An 18,650-nucleotide genomic window follows, 5' to 3' on the forward strand; every position below is an offset into this window, starting at 1 on the left:
GTCGGTTATAAATTTGAATACAGCTTTACAAACATCCCACTCAAAGATGCAATTGTAATTATACCCGTACTCAAAAAAGAGTTAAGGGGTATATTGTATTTCTGGTAAAAGTGGATAGCCGAGTCGATATAGCCATGTCCGTCTTGATGAGGGCCTAGATCTCAGAGACTATAAGAGCTAGAGCAACCAAATTTTGTTTCCAGACTCATGTGAAATCACACTGCTACCAAGTGTATTCCAAAATTTCGCCCAGAAGAGACTCACACGTTCACGTTCCTTCTCGTTTTTCTTTGTGAAAATGAAATAGATTCAAAATGTATTTATTAAAAATGCACTTTATTTATGAAATTTGCGTTACATTTTGACGCAACTAATTGCTTATATCATAATTTCCTGTGTTTATTTGATAGAAAGCCTTTAATTTAACAGAAAAAAGACGTACATTTAACATAAAACTTTGAATTCTTATCCAAACTACAGCTAAATATTTGTTTCTTCTTGTACCCACATTGTTTGGGTACCCAGGAGATGGTGGTGTATTGTTCTCGGTGCCAGGCGATTCGTCAGTGGATGCCTGAGAAGCCTGAGATTGAGGCTCAGCCATTCAGCGAGGAATCACCGCCAGGTCGGCCACGTGCTGGGCCTGGCTTGGGTTAGCTCTTCCTTCCGCCAGAAGAGAACAGCCAATGCCGCAGCCCGTGCTGGCTATGGCCATAAGCGGGGGTTTGCAGCTCACTCTTAACATGTAATTGTTGTCAAAACACAAACCACATGAAAGGGTGACGGATATGCTACGACATACGAAATAAGTTTATCAGCTAAAGGAAAGGGATTGGGAGTTTATCATCGGGGGAAGTCCATCTTATCCATCGTTTACATTATTGAGCAGCGCGAGCGATTTTCGACTTCGGATACTTCCACGGGTTCCTCTGCAACCGGAGAAATATTCTCGCCATCAGCCTCGGCGTTGCCATCGTTGATTTCCTTATCGTTGATTTCTTTGACTGGGCTACCGGCCTTCTTAGGCGTCTCCAGGCCTGCCTCTTGACCGACAGTCACCTCCTTTTGGTCCTGCTCCTCAGCACTGCCCGAAGAGATGTTGAGCTGCTGTTGATCCATTTCGACAGCAATGCACTGAACGTCCTGGACTTTGCCATTTTCATCGCCGTCGGCTGTGGGCTGGTCCAGACGCAACCGCTGGGGCGAGCTGATGGTGGTCTTCGAGAAGCGCGATCGCAGCAAAGAGAAAGGCGATGCCAAGCTCAGGCTGAAGAGATCAAAGCGGGCGCGCTTCGGTGGCGAAGTCTCCATATCCTGCGGCAAGTCAGTGGTCGACTTTGATCCCAGCAGTTGTTGGGGCGGTGTCCGCTCGCGCTTGCGTCCGCGCCCAAAGAACGAGAAGGAGAAAGATGAACTGTTGGGTATCTCTGAGCCAACTGTAGCATTCATGCTGTAATTTGTACTGGTCGATGTGTCCAGATCGTTGGTGGTGCATCTATAGCTGCCCACTTTCGACGGTGTCAGCGAGGCTGTGTTGCGTATGCTGCGCCTGCCACTGATCTGTGCAAAAGTGCGGGCCGGTGCCGGGCTGGACGACTGAGCAGCAACCAGGTTGACCTCGTTGCTTGGCGGCTTGCTGCTTCCCCCGAAACCAAATAGTCGGCGTCCTGGTGTCGATGTGGCAGCCGGTTGGGCATTGAGATGGTCCACAGCACTTGTCACACTGCGTATGGGTGAGGCATCCATAGTCAGTGGCTCCATTTCAACATCCTCCTGTGGTGTAGCGGGTGACTCCTGAACTGGCTCTGGAGCAGCCGCTTCCGTTTCTGTCTGTTTCTTCGTAGCCGGCGAGGAGCTCTGCTTGCTGGTCGGAGATTTTTGCTGGCTAGCCGCCGCTTTGCGCAACGATTTTCGCTCGCCAGTGGGGGTGGTGGGCACTTTCACTGGACTGTCTTTTACCACAACCACATCAGGCTCAGCGACGGTTAGATCAATCTCTGCAATCTTTTCTTTTACAATCGGTGAAGTAGCAACAGCCTTTTTGGCTTCCTTTTCGCTGGTGACGTTGGTGCTCTCTTGGTCATCCTTGTTGTCCCTCTTTTCAGCTACTTTTTCGACCTTTTCCTTGGGCTTCTGATCCTTGGCTGAGTTGCCGTTCTGCGGCGTCTTATCCTTTCCGTTGGTGGACTTGCTAACGCCATTAATGCTCTTCTTTTCGTCCTCCTTGGCGGTAAAGCCACTCGAGGCAGAAGCAGAGGGAGAGCTTGCCGATCCGGATCTCTGACCACTGGATTTCTTGAGAGACACATATGGACCAGCGCCGAATGCTTCTGTCTTTTTGCCACCGTTCTGGGGGCTGCCTCCTCCCTGCTGGGACCGGCTGACAGCAGCGCCAGCGTTCAGAGAGAGCGGCAAGCGACGTCCCGAGCCGCTGGCGACTACTCCTCCTCCTGTTCCACCGCCGCCACTCGCATTGTTTGGTTGAGCCATTTTGCTTAGCATCGAATTTGTTGGCCGTGTTGCACGATCTCTGCAAGGGACAAAGGAAAAAGGAGAGAGTCGATTAGTACGTTTCACAGTAGGTCTTCTCACACTTCAAGTGCAGGCGAAATCGAAAAGAAAACTAAACAAGTTTCAATTGACATGCGAGTCGAGGGACTGCGGTAATGTTTACATCGTATCGCATTCCTCGCACAGCTCGGAAAACCGGCTCGGAAACGACCCCACCCCACGTACCACAGTTGCTGTTGTTGCAGTTTTTCAATCACAGTTGGGCCAAGTGTTTCCACTTTTCTTAGCGCTAAGATTTTGTTCTAATCTGGGATACGCTTAGCGTTTTCCTTGTTCGCTTCGCGTCGCGTCTTGACAGTTTCACGTCTGGAGCTTAACTTAAGTGAGGACGGAGCCTGGCAGTTCTTTAAGTAGGGAACGCAGGTAATCGGGCAGCCAACTGCGGGCGGACAACTACCTACGGGTACAGCTGTCGTTTATGATGGGTACAGATTAGAATATGATTATTACTGGGAATTTCCCCTAACCCAGCGACATATGCCAGACTCAAATATTCAGGCAAATAACATTTGCAAAATCCTGAAAATGTTCCCTTTGCTGTTTTCCCTCAGCGCTGATTATAAAAGTGTATGGTTCTGCCTGAGTGATTGAATCCCCTCTCTCCCCAAAACATATTCTTCACTGGCTTCCGTTCCATTAAATGCATTCGAAACAAAACGCGACATAACCCAAACAAACACTGGCCAGCACGCAACAGTAAAAACAACAAACCTGTGCTTGTTTCTCTCTGTTCTGTTCTGTTGCATTGCAAGTGAAACAAGAAAATAGGGTTCGATTTGGAGACCAAAACTTGTGATACCCTACCGAATCACTTTAGCATCAAAATTTCTATGGCAGATCTTTTATAAACGTTCCAATCTCCGTGCAAGCCCAGCTTGAATAGAAACTTTCTATTTCTTTGCCAGCGGGAAAACAGGTGGTGGTTAATACCTTTTGCAAGGGTATAAAATGCCAACAGAGAGAAATGACAAGAACGCATTGGGTCGCATAAGGAATGAAGAATAAGTAAAATATCGAAGAAGACGAAGAAGAAATGCGCGATTCCTTCCCCTGACACCGCCGCGCTACAGTTGAACGAACAAGCTCGATGCCAGATAAATGCCAAATCATTAAATAAAAAACACCGATGCTTGGATATCCTTATTTAAAAAAAAGTTGTATATTCCTACTGCAATCAAGTTGCTGTATTGATTTTTACTTTTAGCTACATTCGAGACACTTCTTACAGCCCTCTGACATAAGATAAGTATACTTTTAATAATATCCACAAAAATGTAGGGTCAATGCCGTTTCAATTCGCATATACAATTGGTAAGGGTATCAAAACTAGTTGCATTCAAGGTGGATGACACGTGAGGGGGTGCAGCAGGACGTAATGGGGGGGAAAATGAAAGGTAGGGTGCGCTAGAAATTGCATTGAGCAGCCACATTCGGGTTTTCTTTTTAGAAAGCGCCAATCCAATGCAAAAGATATAAACGGCACAAAAAAATTGCAAACAAACAGTACAAGATGCTGCCGGCGAGAAAAATTTACAACCACATAGAGCCATGGCAGATATCATTTGTGTGAACACGTGCATATCTACATACATATGCATGTACATATGTATGAATGTCGATGTGGGCAATGGAGCGCAGTTATGCGCCAAGCCCTCGCCCTCTCACTCCCTTTCATATAATTCTTTTTGTTTTGATATTCGTTTTGTATGTTCGCAAGCACAGTGGCGCACAATAATATATCTACACCGGAGGAGCAACGCTCTCCAAGTCATATGGCTCTTCTAGTGCACGCCGGATACTTAAATTCTTGCATAAACTTTTTTTAGTTACTGTATGTGTATAAGCATATGCAACAAGAGTTGATTAAACTCAGAAACGACAAGAGCATAAGTTTGTGTACGCACATATTTATGTAAGAGTATGTGTGAGCGTAGTGGAAACTTTGCTTCAACGCGAATTGTTAATTAATTTCAACGAGCTCTGATCGGATCAGCAAAAATAACATAAACATAAGACAGACCGGACCGCCCCTTCCCCTATAAAAAGCAGAAAAAACAACTGTTTTTTATTTGTGTGAGTGTGTAAGAAAAGGCGGCTCACAGTGCGCGCCAAAATATTAGATACTGCAACTGCCCAGGAGTAGATAATTATAATTGTTAGTTTGCATGGAACAGAAGTGAAGTGATTTTTTTTAAATCTACTAAAATAAACCCATTTTATAAACATAACACAATGGGTTTTTTAGTGCTCTGGGCAAATTGCCGACATTGACATTAATGCTTTGCCACCACTGTACCAGCAGAGGCAGGCAATCTTGCGAGGCTCAGATACGGGGTATGTTTTTTAAAATGGCGTCGCGGCGGCTGCTGTTGCAGCAGCACCCACAATTAACAATAATGCATTTGAGAAAAACTGCACATCTATGGGTGCGGGCGATAGAAACACTAAACCTTTCCAGCGACACTAAAACCTAGCTTCGCCCACTCCGCTCAAACTTGGACACTCACGAGACATTCTGCCGCCGCCCGGTACCTGGGATATACGCGCAAAAAATTATCTACACCAAGCTTCACATCCTACCGCAACAAAGAAAACTGCTCCACCGAAACCATGCGCAAACTGTTCTCTCTTATCAATTTTTTATTATTAATAATGGCACAACTAACCTTTTGTCTTGTTCAATGACAACCGCAGTTAATTACACGAAATATGTACTTGTTTAATGCACAAAAAATTCCTTCGAAACGAAACCGACGCCAACAAAAAATTAAACAACGCGCTGGAGAAACATCGATGTTAACATCGATGTCAACGATGTTTGAGTTCGATGATTTTTCTCAAACATCGATGTTTTTAGTTAAATAGAATAATTTAAAAATTTCATATTTTAATGATGAAAAAGGTGGTTTTTAGTTGTATATACTAAATAATATACATATATGGAACTGTATATACACTTTTTATATACATACATTCACAAATTCACATATTCAATTTAACCCACTAAGGGCTGCTTCTAGACGGCTTTTATACGCCACAGTTATTATAATAGTTTATTGAAAAAATAATTTTACCTCCACGAAAACCTAAGAATAAATAAATATTTTCTCAGAAACAAATATCTATGTTTTCGACCAAGTTCTGTAATTATATTCTTATACAAGTTTTTTTAAAAACCCTGTAGGACATAATGGGCTAAGCTACACAACAATTTTAAAAACATCGATACCATAAAAAAACCACTGCAATCCGGCGATCAAACGGGACTTAACCCACTTAACACCCTTCCATTTAAAAAATTTGAGCACCCTTTGCTAAACCGCGGAAAATAATACTTTTTGTAAAGGCTCCTTGTAGCTCCATTCTCCTCTTAACCTATAAAACAAAAATGACCACCGACATCTTTCACCTGTAATGCGTAAAATATGTTAAAATTACATCAATTTCGTGGAAATATTATATACCCCCCTGGTCGACAATGGGATAACGTTCTATTTTATTGATTGAAATCGTATTCCATAATTTTGATATTCAGTTTAATAGTACTAGTTAGTTGGCCCTCTCAGCCCTAAGCAAATAATTTTATCCGATAGATACATCAATTTTCTACAATATTGGCTAGTTTTCAGAAATCCTTTTTATTGCATTGCTTACATAAAAAGGTTCAAACAACAACGGCCAAACTATAAAACGTAAATGTTGACTAAATGTGATGTCAGTGTTGCTGGTCAGCCAAGTTTCTTCTATGCGTATGGACATTTGTATACCCTATTACCTATAATTAATGTTTAATTTGTTTTCCAAGCTCCATTGAAACATTAATAATGATTTAATACTAGATTGACAAGTTTTTTACCTCTTAATGCATATATTTTGTGTTTTATTTATACATTTATCCCTGTTCTGATACCTATTATTGGTACCCGTGAGCTGCAAAATTTCGTTAATATCCTTCAAACAAAAACTGACTTGTTTCTGCATTAATTGGAGCCTGAAATTACAACCAATATGTCCATTCTATAATATATAAAATAACATAACATCATAACCATAATATAACCATAAAATAATAATTCGAAACGCGAAATAAAAAAAAAAATCGTCAAACAGGAAGAAGAAGAAGAAAAAAACTCGTCAAACAGGAAGAAGAAGAAAAGAATAGTCAAACAGGAAGAGAAGAAAAAAATCGTCAAACAGGAAGAAGAAGAAAAAAAAAATCGTCAAACCGGAAGAAGAAAAACAACCAAAGTTGCACAACAATGCTGTGCAACATTTTCATGTTGCTGAAAGAGAGCAAATTTTGAAAAACCACCACGATTTGAGAGCGAAAAAAATGTCGTGCGCTAAATGAAGTTTGGCGGTCATTTTGAAAAGTATCTTAATATATTGAAAAATAAATTGTAACTTGATTAAGTATACTTATAACGATAAACCGAAATATACCTTTTCTTTTTAATAACATACTGACGGACATGCCAAGATGCGCTGATATTCCTCGATTTTGATGTTCGGTTTAATATTACTGGTTAGTTAGGACTTTAACAACTGAAAATATAATTTAATCAGATAGCTGAATCAATTTTCTACACTCTGGCTGACTTTAAGGACTCCCATTAATTAGATTACTTATAGAAAAAGGTTTGAACAAAGAAGGTCAGATAAAATGTCACTTGTTTTACATGGTAACTACACGGTAACTACACATTTGCTACATATCAACGACTTATTTAAGGAGTATGGCACTTTGTATACCCTATTTCCTTTAATTAATGTTAAATTTGTTGTTCCAAGCTGCTTTGAAACATTAATATTGAATTTGTCTTAGAATGACATGATTTTTAACTATTTATGCATTTGACTTGTTTTCTGTATATGTCTCGGTCCTATACCTATTCCTGGCACCATGAACTGGATCAACTATAACTTTCAATTCCGCTTTACCACTTTCAATTGAGGCTGAGATTACAAATATTAGCTCAACTCTGTAATATACATTTTCTCAAGATATGCAGATTGTTGCTCATTCCGTGCCAAAGTCATTCATTTCCTTATGCTGATAAAATTAGCCCATACATTTCATTTGTAGATTCATAAGTTGGCGCTTACAGGTAGCTAAGTGTGACCAAAAGGGATGCATGTTGTGAACTAGTTCCGAAAATGCACTGCATGCGACAATTACAAAATTTGAAATTATTAAACAAACTGACATTTTATCATGGACAACATTTTAAATTGTGTCTGCTTGCGGTTTAAATTCAATAGCAATGACGTGTGCTTTCATAAAATTTCATGTGGCACTAATAATGTTTTACTGCGCACTAAGCTAAATCAATATTGGGAAAACAGGTTTGAGTTTGCAGCCGTAGCGACCCTACATATGTACATATGTATTGGTATAGCGCCTCCCACACATTTAAAGCCATTCAATAATGCACTGGTTCGTTCTCATGCTTTCGCTCATGAACGATTGGCGATTGGAAAACACTTGGACTTCGATTTGCCGCTTTTAATCACTATAGCCCGACCCTTGACCGATTCAGATGGATATATACACACCAGATATACTATAAATACATCAATTAGCTCATCCAGAGTGATAGAATCAATAGGCAGTGGTAAAAGTTAGTGAGCGGTAAAATTTATATAGTTTATAATATAATGCCAAATATGTTTAATCGCAGACCAGACAGCAGCAGCAGCAGGCAGCGACGACAATCTGATAACGAGCAGTTCTGTTCCAGTAGAAAGCATATTTGCTAAACGTCAGAGCTTGTGAAATGGCAGCGGATCGATTGGATGTCATAATTTTCGGGGCCAGCGGCTTCACCGGAAAGTACACGGTTTTCGAGGCGGTCACCGTGCTGAACGGCCTGCGATGGGGTATTGCCGGACGAAACCGGGAAAAGCTGGAGTCCGTGCTGAAGCAAATGGGGGCCAAGGCCAAGAAGGATCTGTCGCAGACGCCCATCTTCATAGCGGATATCAGCGACGAGGCATCTCTGCTGGAAATGGCCAAGCGGTGTCGCATTGTCGTTAACACGGCGGGCCCCTATCGCTTCCATGGCGAGAAGGTAGTCATCGCCTGCATCGAGGCGGGCACGCATCACGTGGATGTCAGCGGGGAGCCGCAGTACATGGAAACGATGCAGCTGAAGTACGATCAGCGCGCAAAGGAACGTGGTGTGTATGTGGTCAGTGCCTGCGGCTTTGACTCGATACCCGCCGACATGGGCGTCGTTTTTGTGGAGAAGAACTTCGACGGCGTGGTCAATTCGGTGGAAACGTTTCTGGAGAGTGGCGTCAAGGAGGGCGGCACTTCCGGCACTCGTGCTGGCCTCAATTATGGCACCTGGGAGAGCGCCGTCTATGGGCTGGCCCACTCTGACGAGCTGCGTGGTATACGCCAGAAACTGTTCCCGCAGCGCTTGCCCAAGTTTTATCCGCTGCTGAAGCATCGTCCGTTGATCTTCCGCTCCACAGAGGTAGACAAGATCTGTCTGCCCTTCCCCGGCTCCGATCGGTCGGTGGTGATGCGTTCGCAGCGTTTTCTCTACGACCAGGACAAGAAGCGCCCAGTACAGATGCACGCCTACGTCGGATTCCCCTCCTGGATAGCTGCGGCCGCCGTTGTCCTGTTTGCCAGCATCTTTGGATTGATGTCCAAGTTCCAAATCGGCCGCACTTTGCTGCTCAAGTATCCGGGCATCTTCTCGGGAGGCCTGGCCTCTCGCGCCGGTCCCACCGAGGACTCGATGGAGCGCACCTTCTTCAAGATGACTTTTAAGGCAACAGGCTGGGCCCAGGCCGAACGTCTGGCCGAGACCACGGACCAGCACACCGAGCCACCCACCAAAACACTGATGGTGCGCGTCTCCGGCATGAATCCTGGCTACGGAGCCACATGTGTGGCCCTACTATCGACCGCTCTAACCATCCTGCGAGAGAGCGACAAGATGCCCAACAACGGCGGTGTCCTGGCCCCGGCTGCCGCCTTCTCCAAGACGAGCCTTATCAGCGAACTGGAGAAGCACGAGCACGGCATGAAATTCGAAATCCTTGCTAATAAGTGAACGTAGTGCTTAACTTTTAGGCTATACAATGTCTATTCCACTTTTTGTTTATTTAGTAATCACACATTAAAATTTGTAGCACAAATATTAGACGCTATTAACACCCCGCACGTCACAAATGCTAACCTTTAGGCCACAGATCAGTCTGAGCCTCAATAAATGCAAATTTTCAGATCCCCAGAGACCGTCTACTTGTCCTTGTCGCCGTCAAGAGCGGCAATTTGTTTCCGCAAACGTGCCTGGGCCTCCACGGGCCAATCCTTGAGCTCGGCCTTGCCACAGGGCAGACAAACGGTCCTTGTGTAGTAGAAGCTACAAGCAGCATCCTTGCACACCACCTTCGAGCAGCTGCTGCAATTGGCGCCCATGGCAACGTAGAACTCGGGCTTCGACTGCCAGCGAGACGGGGGCGGCTGGAAGGGATCGCGCATCACAAACGTGTCCTCGCGGTATTTGATGCCCAGCGCAAAGGGCGGCTGGCGTCCAAAGTAGTGCACGAGTTCGTGCATGTCGCAGGCAGAGCAGCGAAAGTCAATCTTGGCAATGCGCTCGTCCTCCTCCTGCGGATCAAGCTTCTCCTGCGGCTGCTGATTCTCTTCGGGCAGCTGCAGGCGTGCGATTTCAGCAGCCTCATCATTCAATAAAAAATCCTCATCGGCCAGATCATTGTCTATGTTGACGCTCACGCTGCTGCCGCTGCTGGTGCCGGGCTGTTCGGCCTCCATTATGGCCCTGCAAGAGAACGAACGAACACAAGGAAACTGGGAAGCTTTGACAGTGTGAAAGGAGCATGGACCTTTTACTAGACTAACTAATATGCAACACTTAAGACTAAGAAAAATTAAACGCATTCAGCGTGTGAGGGTCAATCTGTGAAGGCCTGGCGACGCTTGCTGGGCACGTCGCTGGGCCACCAATTGGGACGTTCGGCAAAGCAGCGTTCACCATCGACCACCAGCTCCTGATAACCGTTGAGCACCTGCTCAATGCGCAGCAGGGCCACGCCATGGTTATGTGCATGCCCAAAGACGCGTCCGAGATTGGCCCCAGCCACAGACTGAACCGTCTGGTTGGCCCCCAATGGAGCCGTCAGACGTATGGGCATATAGCGCTTGCGTATCACACCCGAATGATGAATGCGGGCGGTGAGCTCCTGGCCCACATAGCAGCCCTTGTTGAAACTGACGCCGTTAAGGAAGTCTGCGTTCGCCTCCAGGGGAAAGCACTTGCCCGGCGGCAGCTCCTCACTGCCCTCGCCAACGCCCTGCTTGTAGCGCAGCAGTTGATAGTTGCTCTCCGACGATGGGGGCGCCAGATGCCCCTCATCTTCATTCTTGCGCCACAAACCACTGACCAGCTGCCTCAAGCCCAATGCTGTGGGAGCCAGAATGCGTGTGCCCAGCGCTGGGAGTCTGGGATCTGATGAGATGAACATTTCCAGTTCTTTGTTATGTTGCAGCTTTTCGCCCCCTTTGTGGTTATTGAACAGGACCCAGGGCGCGTACTCATCATCAATCGAGTCAATGTCGATCTTCTTGCGGACTCGAAAGGTGCGCAAGTGGCGTCTGAACTCCTCGGAAACTTGCCGGTCGCACTCCAGAAGGTAGGTATCCGGGCTCTCTGTACGATATACGATCGTGTCGTATAGCACACGCCCCCCTTTGTTCAGGAACAGGGCGTAGATGGAGGACGGGCCATCCGACCGCTGCAAGTGGGACACATCGTTGGTGACCAGGCCTTGCAAAAACGGCAGCACCTCCGCCCCATGGACACGAATCAGCTCCCGGTGGGCTAACTTTTCCAGAGTGTAAGTTGTCTTCGCAGGCCGTATATCGGCAAAGTTACGCATGCAGCATCGAGTCAGGCGTAGAAACTTGAAATTTTTGCATATGTTCATGCTGCAAATGAGTGCGGGTACTGTGCCGGATATCCATTAAAGGGAAATTCGATCTACCACTTACCTTGGTTTATAAGAACTGCAATATATTTGCCGACCAACTATGAAAATTTGTTAAAATGTTCTGCTTCAAGTTGAAGCCTTCAACAGCTGTTCTTGTCAAAAACTCTCTGCTTGACAGATAGCTCAGTGCTATTTTACTTGATTCAACGTCGTGCATTTCCTTCGATTACGATAACATAATTAACATATATTTATACTTATTTCAAACAATCAATGAATTAAATGAGAGGCAGTTTATTATCAGTTCGATCAGCTAAGAACATTTCGGCAATCCATTCCGTGAAAGAGTGCAGGAGATTTAAAAATTGCTTTCAATGCGCGCCAAGTTGGTCCTACGATCTGTTTATCTAGATAGAGTAGCCTCATAACTGAGCGACTGTTTCGCATCTAAGCTATGTGGACATTAATATTAAAGATTATGTAAGTTAATATTATCTTAAAGTATAAAAGGTATTTGTTTAAACAGAAAGTGTATTGGCATTTTATATTTCGTGGATAATAGTCTTGTAAGAAATTGTACAATATTTCATGGATTGTTCCGGTGGTTATTTTTGGAGTTTCGTAATTGAGTCAAATTATAACTGGAAAAGGCCAACCCTTTCGATTACATTGTCACTAATTTAAAACTAAAGACTTAGGCTAGCTTTAAATTAATTTTTCGGCTTTGGTGCAATCTTCTTGGCCATCGCATGGAGCTGGTCGTTGCTCTTCTTCTTTGGCTTCTTGGCCTTTTTGATGCCATCAACTTTGACGCCCCGATACTCTGATTTCTTTTTGCTGCCCGTCGCAGCATTGTCTCCCTGCGCTGCTGACGGCTTGCCGTTCTGCTTGTGTTGCTTTTTATCCAGACGCTTCTTGGCACCCACCGAATTCTGTTTGGTCTTTGATTTCGTTGGTGGACCTGATTTTGCAGCAGCAGCGTCGCGCACCTGTTTGGCGCCCAATTTCTTGACCAAATAGCGTTCCACGTTTATGGGTCTGTCGTCGAGCAGTGTCTGGTTGAGCTCCAGGGCCAGGCCCACGGCGTCGGGCTTCTTAAAGCACACATAGGCCACGCCCTTGCAGCCCTTTTCGCCTTCCTGTAAGCAGCGGATATAGTCGATTTCGCCACAGCTGGAGAATATTTCACGAAGCTTCTCCTCGTTGGCCGCTGAAACATGAAAATTTAATGTAATTTAAACAATAAAGTCAGCGATCAAGAAATTACTTACAGTATTTCAGGCTACCGACAAAGATGGTGCGCTTGGCATCGGCATCTTGGGGCAAGTTATCATCTCCACCTCCCGACTTTGCAGCTGGGGTTACACGCAAGTGATTCTCCTTGAATTCTGTGCCATTCAATGCCAGTGCTTTCTCCGCAATATAGGCACTATCGAGCACAACGTAGGCGTTTAGGGAGCCCGCCCCCTTGCGCTGTTTGTGCTTGAACAATTGCTTGCCACCAGCTGTGCGAAGGCGTATGGACTTGACGTTGCCATAAGGCTTCAAGAGACGCACCAACTGCACGCGTTTGGTGTTGATGGGAAGATTGCCAACAAAAATGGTAGCAGCCTCTTGGGCAGGATCCCGCTCCCATTTGACAGCATCTGTTTGTAATCAAGGGAAGGACTGTGGTAAATAGAAACCGAATTATATATGAAATTCGCATTACCTTCGTCCTTATTGTTGGCCTTGGATTTCTTGGTGGCTTTTTTCTGCTGTTTAGTCTCTGGTTTAGCGGCTGTCTTGGGGGTCTCAGTATCTTCTTCGGACGTTTCGACGGGATTGATTTCTTTCTTGACCTCTTTCTCTGTGGGCCCAGGGGAAGCTTTTAATAACTTTTGCTGCTGTTTCTTTAGCTTCTGGCCCTCCTTTTTGGCCCGCTTTTTCTCGATCTTGGCCAGGTCTGCCACTGTCAGCTTCTTTGGACTCTCATTGCCCACGGCCTCTTTCACTGCGGCCTTCTCTGTCTTGGGCTGCTTTGGTTGCTTTGCTTTCTTTTTGATTAGCTTGCTCTCCTGTGCAACAACAGGTGGTTTTTTCGACGGTTTTAATTCACCTTTCACAGCTTCGTTATTTCTCGGCGTTTTCATTTTGCTGGAATCTTCACGTGTGTTAGCGATGTCGATATCCAAAATCTAACCATGAGGCCTATCGTATAATCAGTACAGTCTATCGATAGTTATACGGTCACACTGATTAGGTTGTTATTGTCCTCTCTATTGTATTAATTTGTTGCATGGTTTTGGTTGGTTTTTCTGCTGCCTGCTAGTGTTTTCTTTTGGCCCAAAAAAAAAATGAAAATATACAAACAAAAGCTGCGTGACGCTTGGCTGCAAATGCCCGAGTTCCGGCCATGGTTGCGCCGGGACCCAGAAGACTCATATCGGGCGCATTGCCGATTCTGCAAGTGTGGCGTCAATACCAAAATATGCGACTTGCGCGCCCATGCACGTACCATGAAGCACAGGAAGAGGAATTCGGAGCCCGTCGTTGAGGCCAAGCCAATCCATATGGTGAGCATTATATCTGGCTACGTCTATAACGCATCTTATTAACATGAACCTATTCACACCTAGACTGACGCTGAGGATGTGATCGAGATTTCCATTTGCCACAGCAACGCCAGAAGCAGCCCCAAAGTTAAATCGAAGGCGCCAGCCGTGAAGCGAGAAAGAATCCGCAAAGTGGAAGAGGAGGAAAAGTCGCAGCCAATTGACTACGAGCAGATACTTCAAAATCTGGCCCTTTACGAGCCCGAGCAGGTGATGTTTTCCTCATGTCCCCTGACGGGCCCAGAGCATAATCCTGAAGAAGAAGCCGAAACGGTAGTTGCCACCGATACTGCAATTGACGAGGATATGATAAACAAGGCTGTGGCCAACGCAGTGAACAACCAAAAAGATTCATCGCAGATTTTTGGAGACTTTGTGGCCGATCGACTGCGCCAATTGAGTAGTGACGCATCCGAGTTTGCCAAGGATAAGATTATGAAAACTATTTTAGAAGCTGCTTCTATAGACAGAGCAGTTAGCTATAGTTAAGATGATTGGTTAAGTTTAGTTGTAAAAATGAGTTTAGTTTAAAAAATTAAAAACTAAAATAAAAAAAGTGTTTTCCTTTTACATTACCGCTGGTCACACTGGCACACCGCTTGTACAGCTGTACAGTTGCATAGTGATGATTCGGTATGAAAATTCGATAGTATCGATGGATTTCCAGCTCTACAACGCGCCGACAAGATGTAAGTGAATTGAAATTACATTTAAATTTATTGCTGTCAAACTAGCAAGGCGAAAATATTTCAATAATCATGGGTGAATTTGTGACCGAATCCGCTTACAGGAAACAGTGGCTGTACTGGTGTCGCCTTTGCGCCAAGAACGACGCCGAGATCAAGGTGCGAGACAATGCAGGCGATGAGGAAGTTGTAAGGATAATAAGCAAATGCTTTGATGTGGAGGTGAGTAGCTACGTGCAAGCAAAATAAATTTGGCTAATTTCCTGCTCTAGATGACCCTGGAGGAGCCGGAACTGGGCAGCATGCTGTGCACCGAATGCTTCTCCATGGTTGGCCAGCTGATTAGCTTCTCCGAAAATGTTAACAAGGTACAGGCAATCTTTGAGCTCTTGCGTCACACGGAGACAACTGAGACGCTCAATGTGTTTGAGCTACGTCGCCAGTACGGGCTGTCTGTCGACTACAAAACAGAATGCGACGACTACGGTGAGGATGCAACCGATACGTTCGTTGAGCCAGAAAGCCCGGTCTGTGTCACGCCCGAAGAGAAGATGCACATAGAAGAGCTGATTGCTACAGACAATGAACATCCTAGCGTGTCCCGCATCAAAAGAAAACGAGGTCGTCCCAAAGGTACTGCCAAGAAGCCAAACAATGCAAACACTCCCACTTCATCTCCATTGGCAAAATATGCTGCCCGCACTGAACCAAAACGCTTCATAAAACTCGAACCGGACACGCAAAGTGAATATTCTCCCTTACCTGACTACGAGAGCTGTGATACTCAGCCGGAGGAACAGCAAGAGATGAAGAGTGCAAGTCCTCCAGCTACGGGGAACAACACCTGTAAAATTTGCAAAAAGACGTTTACCTCGGCAGCGTCTCTGAGGCGACACAAGCTGGAGGTGCATTGCAACCTAAAACGCTTCATTTGTGATGTTTGCGGAAAGGGACTGACCACATTCACGGCTCTCGTCGAGCACAAGCTTGTACACACTGACTACTGCCCCTGCATCTGTCACGTCTGCAATGCGGCGTTCAAAAACAAGGCCCGACTCCGGGTAAGTAAACGGCAGCCAACCCCCCATCGATCTGGGATCTGATTATGCGTGATCTTATGCGTTGCCCTAATAGGTCCACTTGCAAACCCATGGTGCACCAAGCTTTGAGTGCAGCCTATGCGGAAAGAAACTACAGACACGAGCAATATTAAACAAGCACAAGTATGTGCATACGGACGAGCGCCGCTTTAAGTGTGATATTTGCGGTCTCGGCTCTAAAAACTCGACGGCCATGAAGATACATCTGTTGAGCCACACGGGATTGCGACCGTACGTATGCAAGTACTGTGGCAAGGGTTTTGCCAGCAACACAAATTGTCGCGCCCACAAGCTTAAGAAGCATCCAAGCGAGGCGTCGATGGAGGATGAAAAGGAATCTTCCCGCATACCCGTCCCCACGTTGGATGAGCTGCGAGCCATGTAATGATGAGACATGACACTCGAAATTTTGAATACTTTACTGATTTGTGGCTTTCTTTTTGCAGAACCCGTGAAATGGCAAAGACTAAAAGAGAGGCAGAAGAAGCCGAGGAGGCGGCAGAGGCAGCGGCGGAAGAACTAGAAGTAGTTTCAGATTGAAAAACAATATATTTTGCATGTTTTATTGGATCCAAAAAATAAAATCTGTCTGCAAAGAATACCAACCCAACAAAAGCGTTTTTGCCGGAACTTTTCCTTTACGCGAGATGGTCACCCTAAACAGATATGCTAATTTAATTGAAGAAAAAGTAAACAAAAAGCAATCTCTTGGAGATAACGAAGCTGGATAACGCTTTTATTTGGGGATCAGATCACCTTGATGATATGATGGCGGAGAGCAGTAGAGGAACCACATATAGCCACTGGCTGAATTGGTGCCGTCTGTGTGCCAAGGACGATGTGCGCGGCAATGTGAAAGTTTACACGAATGAGAAAGGTCAGGGAACCTGGGACAATGTGATGATTATGGCCATACGTAGGTACTTCGAGGTGCATGTAAGTTACTGTCAGGGGATAAAGCCAGAGCTAATGGGATACTTGCTCCGTAGATGCGTCTGGAGGATGAGCTAAGCAGCGTTCTTTGCACAGAGTGCTACACCCTGATCAGTGAACTAATCGATTTTGCGGAGCATGTTACCAAGGTGCAGGCCATCTTTGAAGTATTGCGCCGCACAGAGACGGATCAGAATAAAAAGCTGGATGTATTTGCACTCAGACAGCAGTATGGACTTTGCGCGGACGACTGGTCGCACATCATCAAGCCGATGGCAGTGCCAGAGAGCGTACCCAGTCCTGCCAGGTCCCTAGAGTTGGAAACTGAAGTTTCTGTGCTGGATCTCATATATCACGACCACGTAGAAGTATTTAATGCATCTGGAAACCAAGATGGAGACACATTCACCCTACCGAAGCCGGCGGAGACAATACAGGAAAGCCAGGAACAAATATTAAAAATCGCTCCTTCCGACAACACGCCTTGTGGCATCTCAAAGCAGGAATTTATAGATTTAGGTCCACTTTTTCAGGGCGAAAAGCTAATGGAGAACAATCTGGATGCCACCGCAAATGCGTTGGAGGCGGAAGATGTTCTAATTGCTGAACCGGACGCCATCAACCGACTTAATGAGCAGATTGACTCGAATTTGGAAGCATCGTGTGGTCCAGACGAGTGCAGCGACGAGGATATCAAGCCAGATGTGTCTGGCAACTGTGATGATGATCAAGAATTTCTACAAGAGCAACCTAGTCCCGCGACGCTCGGGATTCAACCACCAACCAAAAATGTGGAAAAATCTCATACCGACAACTACGAGGAGAAAGTTCAATCCTGCAACCCTAGCAAACGCTGTCGCATGGAATGCGAGAGATGCGGAAAGAGCTATCGGAATCGTGCCTCCTACGAGAAGCACATAGATCAGGAAGAGTGCCAGAGAATCGTTCGAAAAGTGAAGGTGGATAGGAACACGAGCTGTGACCTCTGCCACAAGACGCTCTCGTCGGTGTCGGCCCTGCGGCTGCACAAGGAGGGTATGCACGATAACGTGAAGCCATTCGTTTGCGACAGTTGTGGCAAGCAGCTAAAGACGATAACGGCTTTAAATGAACACAAGCTAGTCCACACCGACAGTCGTCCGTTCGAGTGCCCCGTATGCAAGGCGGGATTCAAGAATCGGGCACGTCTGAAGGTTCACTGTCAGATCCACGAGGATCCCAGCTTCGTATGCAATATTTGCGGTAAAAGGCTGCAAACGCGACGCACCTGGAACATGCATAAGGTGGTGCACAAAGAGGAGCGTAACTTGAAATGTGATGTTTGCGGCGCCCTCTTCAAACGGTCCAAGACTCTGAAGACGCATTTGCTTAGCCATACGGGTCTGAGACCCTATATATGTAACTATTGCGGGAAAACCTTTGCCTGCAATGCCAATTGCCGTTCCCACAAGCTGAAGAAGCATTCGCAAGAGATCCAACAGGGCGACCGGGAGAGCTTGCCATCGCGTTTGAGTGTTCCCACTCTGGAAGAGCTGCGTGTAATGTAAGTAGAGTTGGGGATGGGTTATGGTCTATATCTATTAACTAATTAATTAAAAATAATTACAGAACACAGAAACTACCAAAAGACGAGAAGCAGCCATAAAGAAACACAAATAAAGTCCAATTCAGAAAACAAATTTTATATTTTTTGGGCGTTGCAAAAAGGCTTTAAACAGCTTTAGATTATATTTAATTCTTTTAGATATCTGTAACTAAATTTACATCTAACTGCAGGCACTAATCACCGAGCTGAT

The 18,650-nt window shown here is 45.4% G+C and overlaps 8 protein-coding genes across 11 annotated transcripts; 4 read left to right on the forward strand and 4 right to left on the reverse strand.

Annotated features, from left to right (window-relative positions):
• Window positions 1-317: 317 nt before the first annotated feature.
• On the reverse strand, window positions 318-5,348 carry LOC111067722 (polycystic kidney disease protein 1-like 3). 2 transcript variants are annotated; one of them, XM_022356991.2, is made up of 2 exons: window positions 5,238-5,348; window positions 318-2,530 (listed from the first exon to the last, which is right to left on the reverse strand). In XM_022356991.2, the coding sequence occupies exon 2, from the start codon at window positions 2,500-2,502 to the stop codon at window positions 874-876; it is 1,629 nt and encodes a 542-aa protein (XP_022212683.2). In that variant the 5' UTR covers window positions 2,503-2,530; window positions 5,238-5,348; the 3' UTR covers window positions 318-873. The 2 variants fall into 2 exon arrangements, with proteins under 2 accessions (XP_022212683.2, XP_022212684.2); XM_022356992.2 differs by lacking the exon at window positions 5,238-5,348 and adding an exon at window positions 5,079-5,099.
• Window positions 5,349-7,983: 2,635 nt separating this feature from the next.
• LOC111067619 (cysteine-rich DPF motif domain-containing protein 1) lies at window positions 7,984-11,691 on the reverse strand. Its single transcript, XM_022356796.2, has 2 exons — window positions 11,603-11,691; window positions 7,984-10,373 (listed from the first exon to the last, which is right to left on the reverse strand). Exon 2 carries the CDS (start codon window positions 10,364-10,366, stop codon window positions 9,830-9,832), a length of 537 nt encoding a protein of 178 aa, XP_022212488.2. The 5' UTR covers window positions 10,367-10,373; window positions 11,603-11,691; the 3' UTR covers window positions 7,984-9,829.
• LOC111067613 (saccharopine dehydrogenase-like oxidoreductase) lies at window positions 8,021-9,823 on the forward strand. Its single transcript, XM_041593539.1, has 2 exons — window positions 8,021-8,186; window positions 8,253-9,823. Exon 2 carries the CDS (start codon window positions 8,349-8,351, stop codon window positions 9,639-9,641), a length of 1,293 nt encoding a protein of 430 aa, XP_041449473.1. The 5' UTR covers window positions 8,021-8,186; window positions 8,253-8,348; the 3' UTR covers window positions 9,642-9,823.
• Window positions 10,412-11,695, reverse strand: LOC111067615 (putative transferase CAF17 homolog, mitochondrial). Its single transcript, XM_022356790.2, has 2 exons — window positions 11,603-11,695; window positions 10,412-11,539 (listed from the first exon to the last, which is right to left on the reverse strand). The coding sequence occupies exon 2, from the start codon at window positions 11,536-11,538 to the stop codon at window positions 10,507-10,509; it is 1,032 nt and encodes a 343-aa protein (XP_022212482.2). The 5' UTR covers window position 11,539; window positions 11,603-11,695; the 3' UTR covers window positions 10,412-10,506.
• Window positions 11,696-11,815: 120 nt separating this feature from the next.
• LOC111067618 lies at window positions 11,816-14,722 on the forward strand. Of its 2 annotated transcripts, XM_022356794.2 has the most exons (3): window positions 11,816-12,021; window positions 13,853-14,096; window positions 14,160-14,722. In XM_022356794.2, the coding sequence occupies exons 1-3, from the start codon at window positions 11,996-11,998 to the stop codon at window positions 14,622-14,624; spliced, it is 735 nt and encodes a 244-aa protein (XP_022212486.1). In that variant the 5' UTR covers window positions 11,816-11,995; the 3' UTR covers window positions 14,625-14,722. The 2 variants fall into 2 exon arrangements, with proteins under 2 accessions (XP_022212486.1, XP_022212487.1); XM_022356795.2 differs by lacking the exon at window positions 11,816-12,021 and having other exon boundaries at window positions 13,804-14,096.
• Window positions 12,050-13,712, reverse strand: LOC111067611 (RNA-binding protein 34). Its single transcript, XM_022356787.2, has 3 exons — window positions 13,253-13,712; window positions 12,813-13,187; window positions 12,050-12,751 (listed from the first exon to the last, which is right to left on the reverse strand). Exons 1-3 carry the CDS (start codon window positions 13,671-13,673, stop codon window positions 12,252-12,254), a joined length of 1,296 nt encoding a protein of 431 aa, XP_022212479.1. The 5' UTR covers window positions 13,674-13,712; the 3' UTR covers window positions 12,050-12,251.
• A 4-nt stretch (window positions 14,723-14,726) lies between the features above and the next one.
• LOC111067609 (zinc finger protein weckle-like) lies at window positions 14,727-16,529 on the forward strand. 2 transcript variants are annotated; one of them, XM_022356785.2, is made up of 5 exons: window positions 14,727-14,824; window positions 14,926-15,043; window positions 15,094-15,882; window positions 15,956-16,302; window positions 16,368-16,529. In XM_022356785.2, coding segments are annotated over exons 1-5 (1,350 nt in total). In that variant the 5' UTR covers window positions 14,727-14,822; the 3' UTR covers window positions 16,462-16,529. The 2 variants fall into 2 exon arrangements, with proteins under 2 accessions (XP_022212477.2, XP_022212476.2); XM_022356784.2 differs by lacking the exon at window positions 14,727-14,824 and having other exon boundaries at window positions 14,867-15,043.
• Window positions 16,530-16,583: 54 nt separating this feature from the next.
• LOC111067608 (zinc finger protein weckle-like) lies at window positions 16,584-18,530 on the forward strand. The gene is made up of 3 exons (XM_022356783.2): window positions 16,584-16,857; window positions 16,911-18,397; window positions 18,463-18,530. Exons 1-3 carry the CDS (start codon window positions 16,687-16,689, stop codon window positions 18,497-18,499), a joined length of 1,695 nt encoding a protein of 564 aa, XP_022212475.2. The 5' UTR covers window positions 16,584-16,686; the 3' UTR covers window positions 18,500-18,530.
• Window positions 18,531-18,650: the final 120 nt, after the last annotated feature.

Source organism: Drosophila obscura, unplaced genomic scaffold (assembly GCF_018151105.1).
Source record: "Drosophila obscura isolate BZ-5 IFL unplaced genomic scaffold, ASM1815110v1 contig_192, whole genome shotgun sequence".
NCBI lineage: Eukaryota > Metazoa > Arthropoda > Insecta > Diptera > Drosophilidae > Drosophila > Drosophila obscura.

Coding starts and splice junctions, on each gene's coding strand:
- LOC111067619 (XM_022356796.2), bottom strand. CDS start 10,366: ATGGAGGCCGAACAGCCCGGCACCAGCAGCGGCAGCAGCGTGAGCGTC.
- LOC111067722 (XM_022356991.2), bottom strand. CDS start 2,502: ATGCTAAGCAAAATGGCTCAACCAAACAATGCGAGTGGCGGCGGTGGA.
- LOC111067608 (XM_022356783.2), top strand. CDS start 16,687: ATGATGGCGGAGAGCAGTAGAGGAACCACATATAGCCACTGGCTGAAT. Junction 16,858..16,910: donor GTAGGTACTTCGAGGTGCAT/GTAAGTTACTGT, acceptor CTTGCTCCGTAG/ATGCGTCTGGAGGATGAGCT. Junction 18,398..18,462: donor CTGGAAGAGCTGCGTGTAAT/GTAAGTAGAGTT, acceptor AAATAATTACAG/AACACAGAAACTACCAAAAG.
- LOC111067609 (XM_022356784.2), top strand. CDS start 14,894: ATGGGTGAATTTGTGACCGAATCCGCTTACAGGAAACAGTGGCTGTAC. Junction 15,883..15,955: donor AAAACAAGGCCCGACTCCGG/GTAAGTAAACGG, acceptor TTGCCCTAATAG/GTCCACTTGCAAACCCATGG. Junction 16,303..16,367: donor TTGGATGAGCTGCGAGCCAT/GTAATGATGAGA, acceptor TTCTTTTTGCAG/AACCCGTGAAATGGCAAAGA.
- LOC111067611 (XM_022356787.2), bottom strand. CDS start 13,673: ATGAAAACGCCGAGAAATAACGAAGCTGTGAAAGGTGAATTAAAACCG. Junction 13,188..13,252: donor GGCCAACAATAAGGACGAAG/GTAATGCGAATT, acceptor GATTACAAACAG/ATGCTGTCAAATGGGAGCGG. Junction 12,752..12,812: donor TGTCGGTAGCCTGAAATACT/GTAAGTAATTTC, acceptor TTCATGTTTCAG/CGGCCAACGAGGAGAAGCTT.
- LOC111067618 (XM_022356794.2), top strand. CDS start 11,996: ATGTGGACATTAATATTAAAGATTAT. Junction 12,022..13,852: donor ACATTAATATTAAAGATTAT/GTAAGTTAATAT, acceptor GCTGCCTGCTAG/TGTTTTCTTTTGGCCCAAAA. Junction 14,097..14,159: donor AGGCCAAGCCAATCCATATG/GTGAGCATTATA, acceptor ATTCACACCTAG/ACTGACGCTGAGGATGTGAT.
- LOC111067613 (XM_041593539.1), top strand. CDS start 8,349: ATGGCAGCGGATCGATTGGATGTCATAATTTTCGGGGCCAGCGGCTTC.
- LOC111067615 (XM_022356790.2), bottom strand. CDS start 11,538: ATGAACATATGCAAAAATTTCAAGTTTCTACGCCTGACTCGATGCTGC.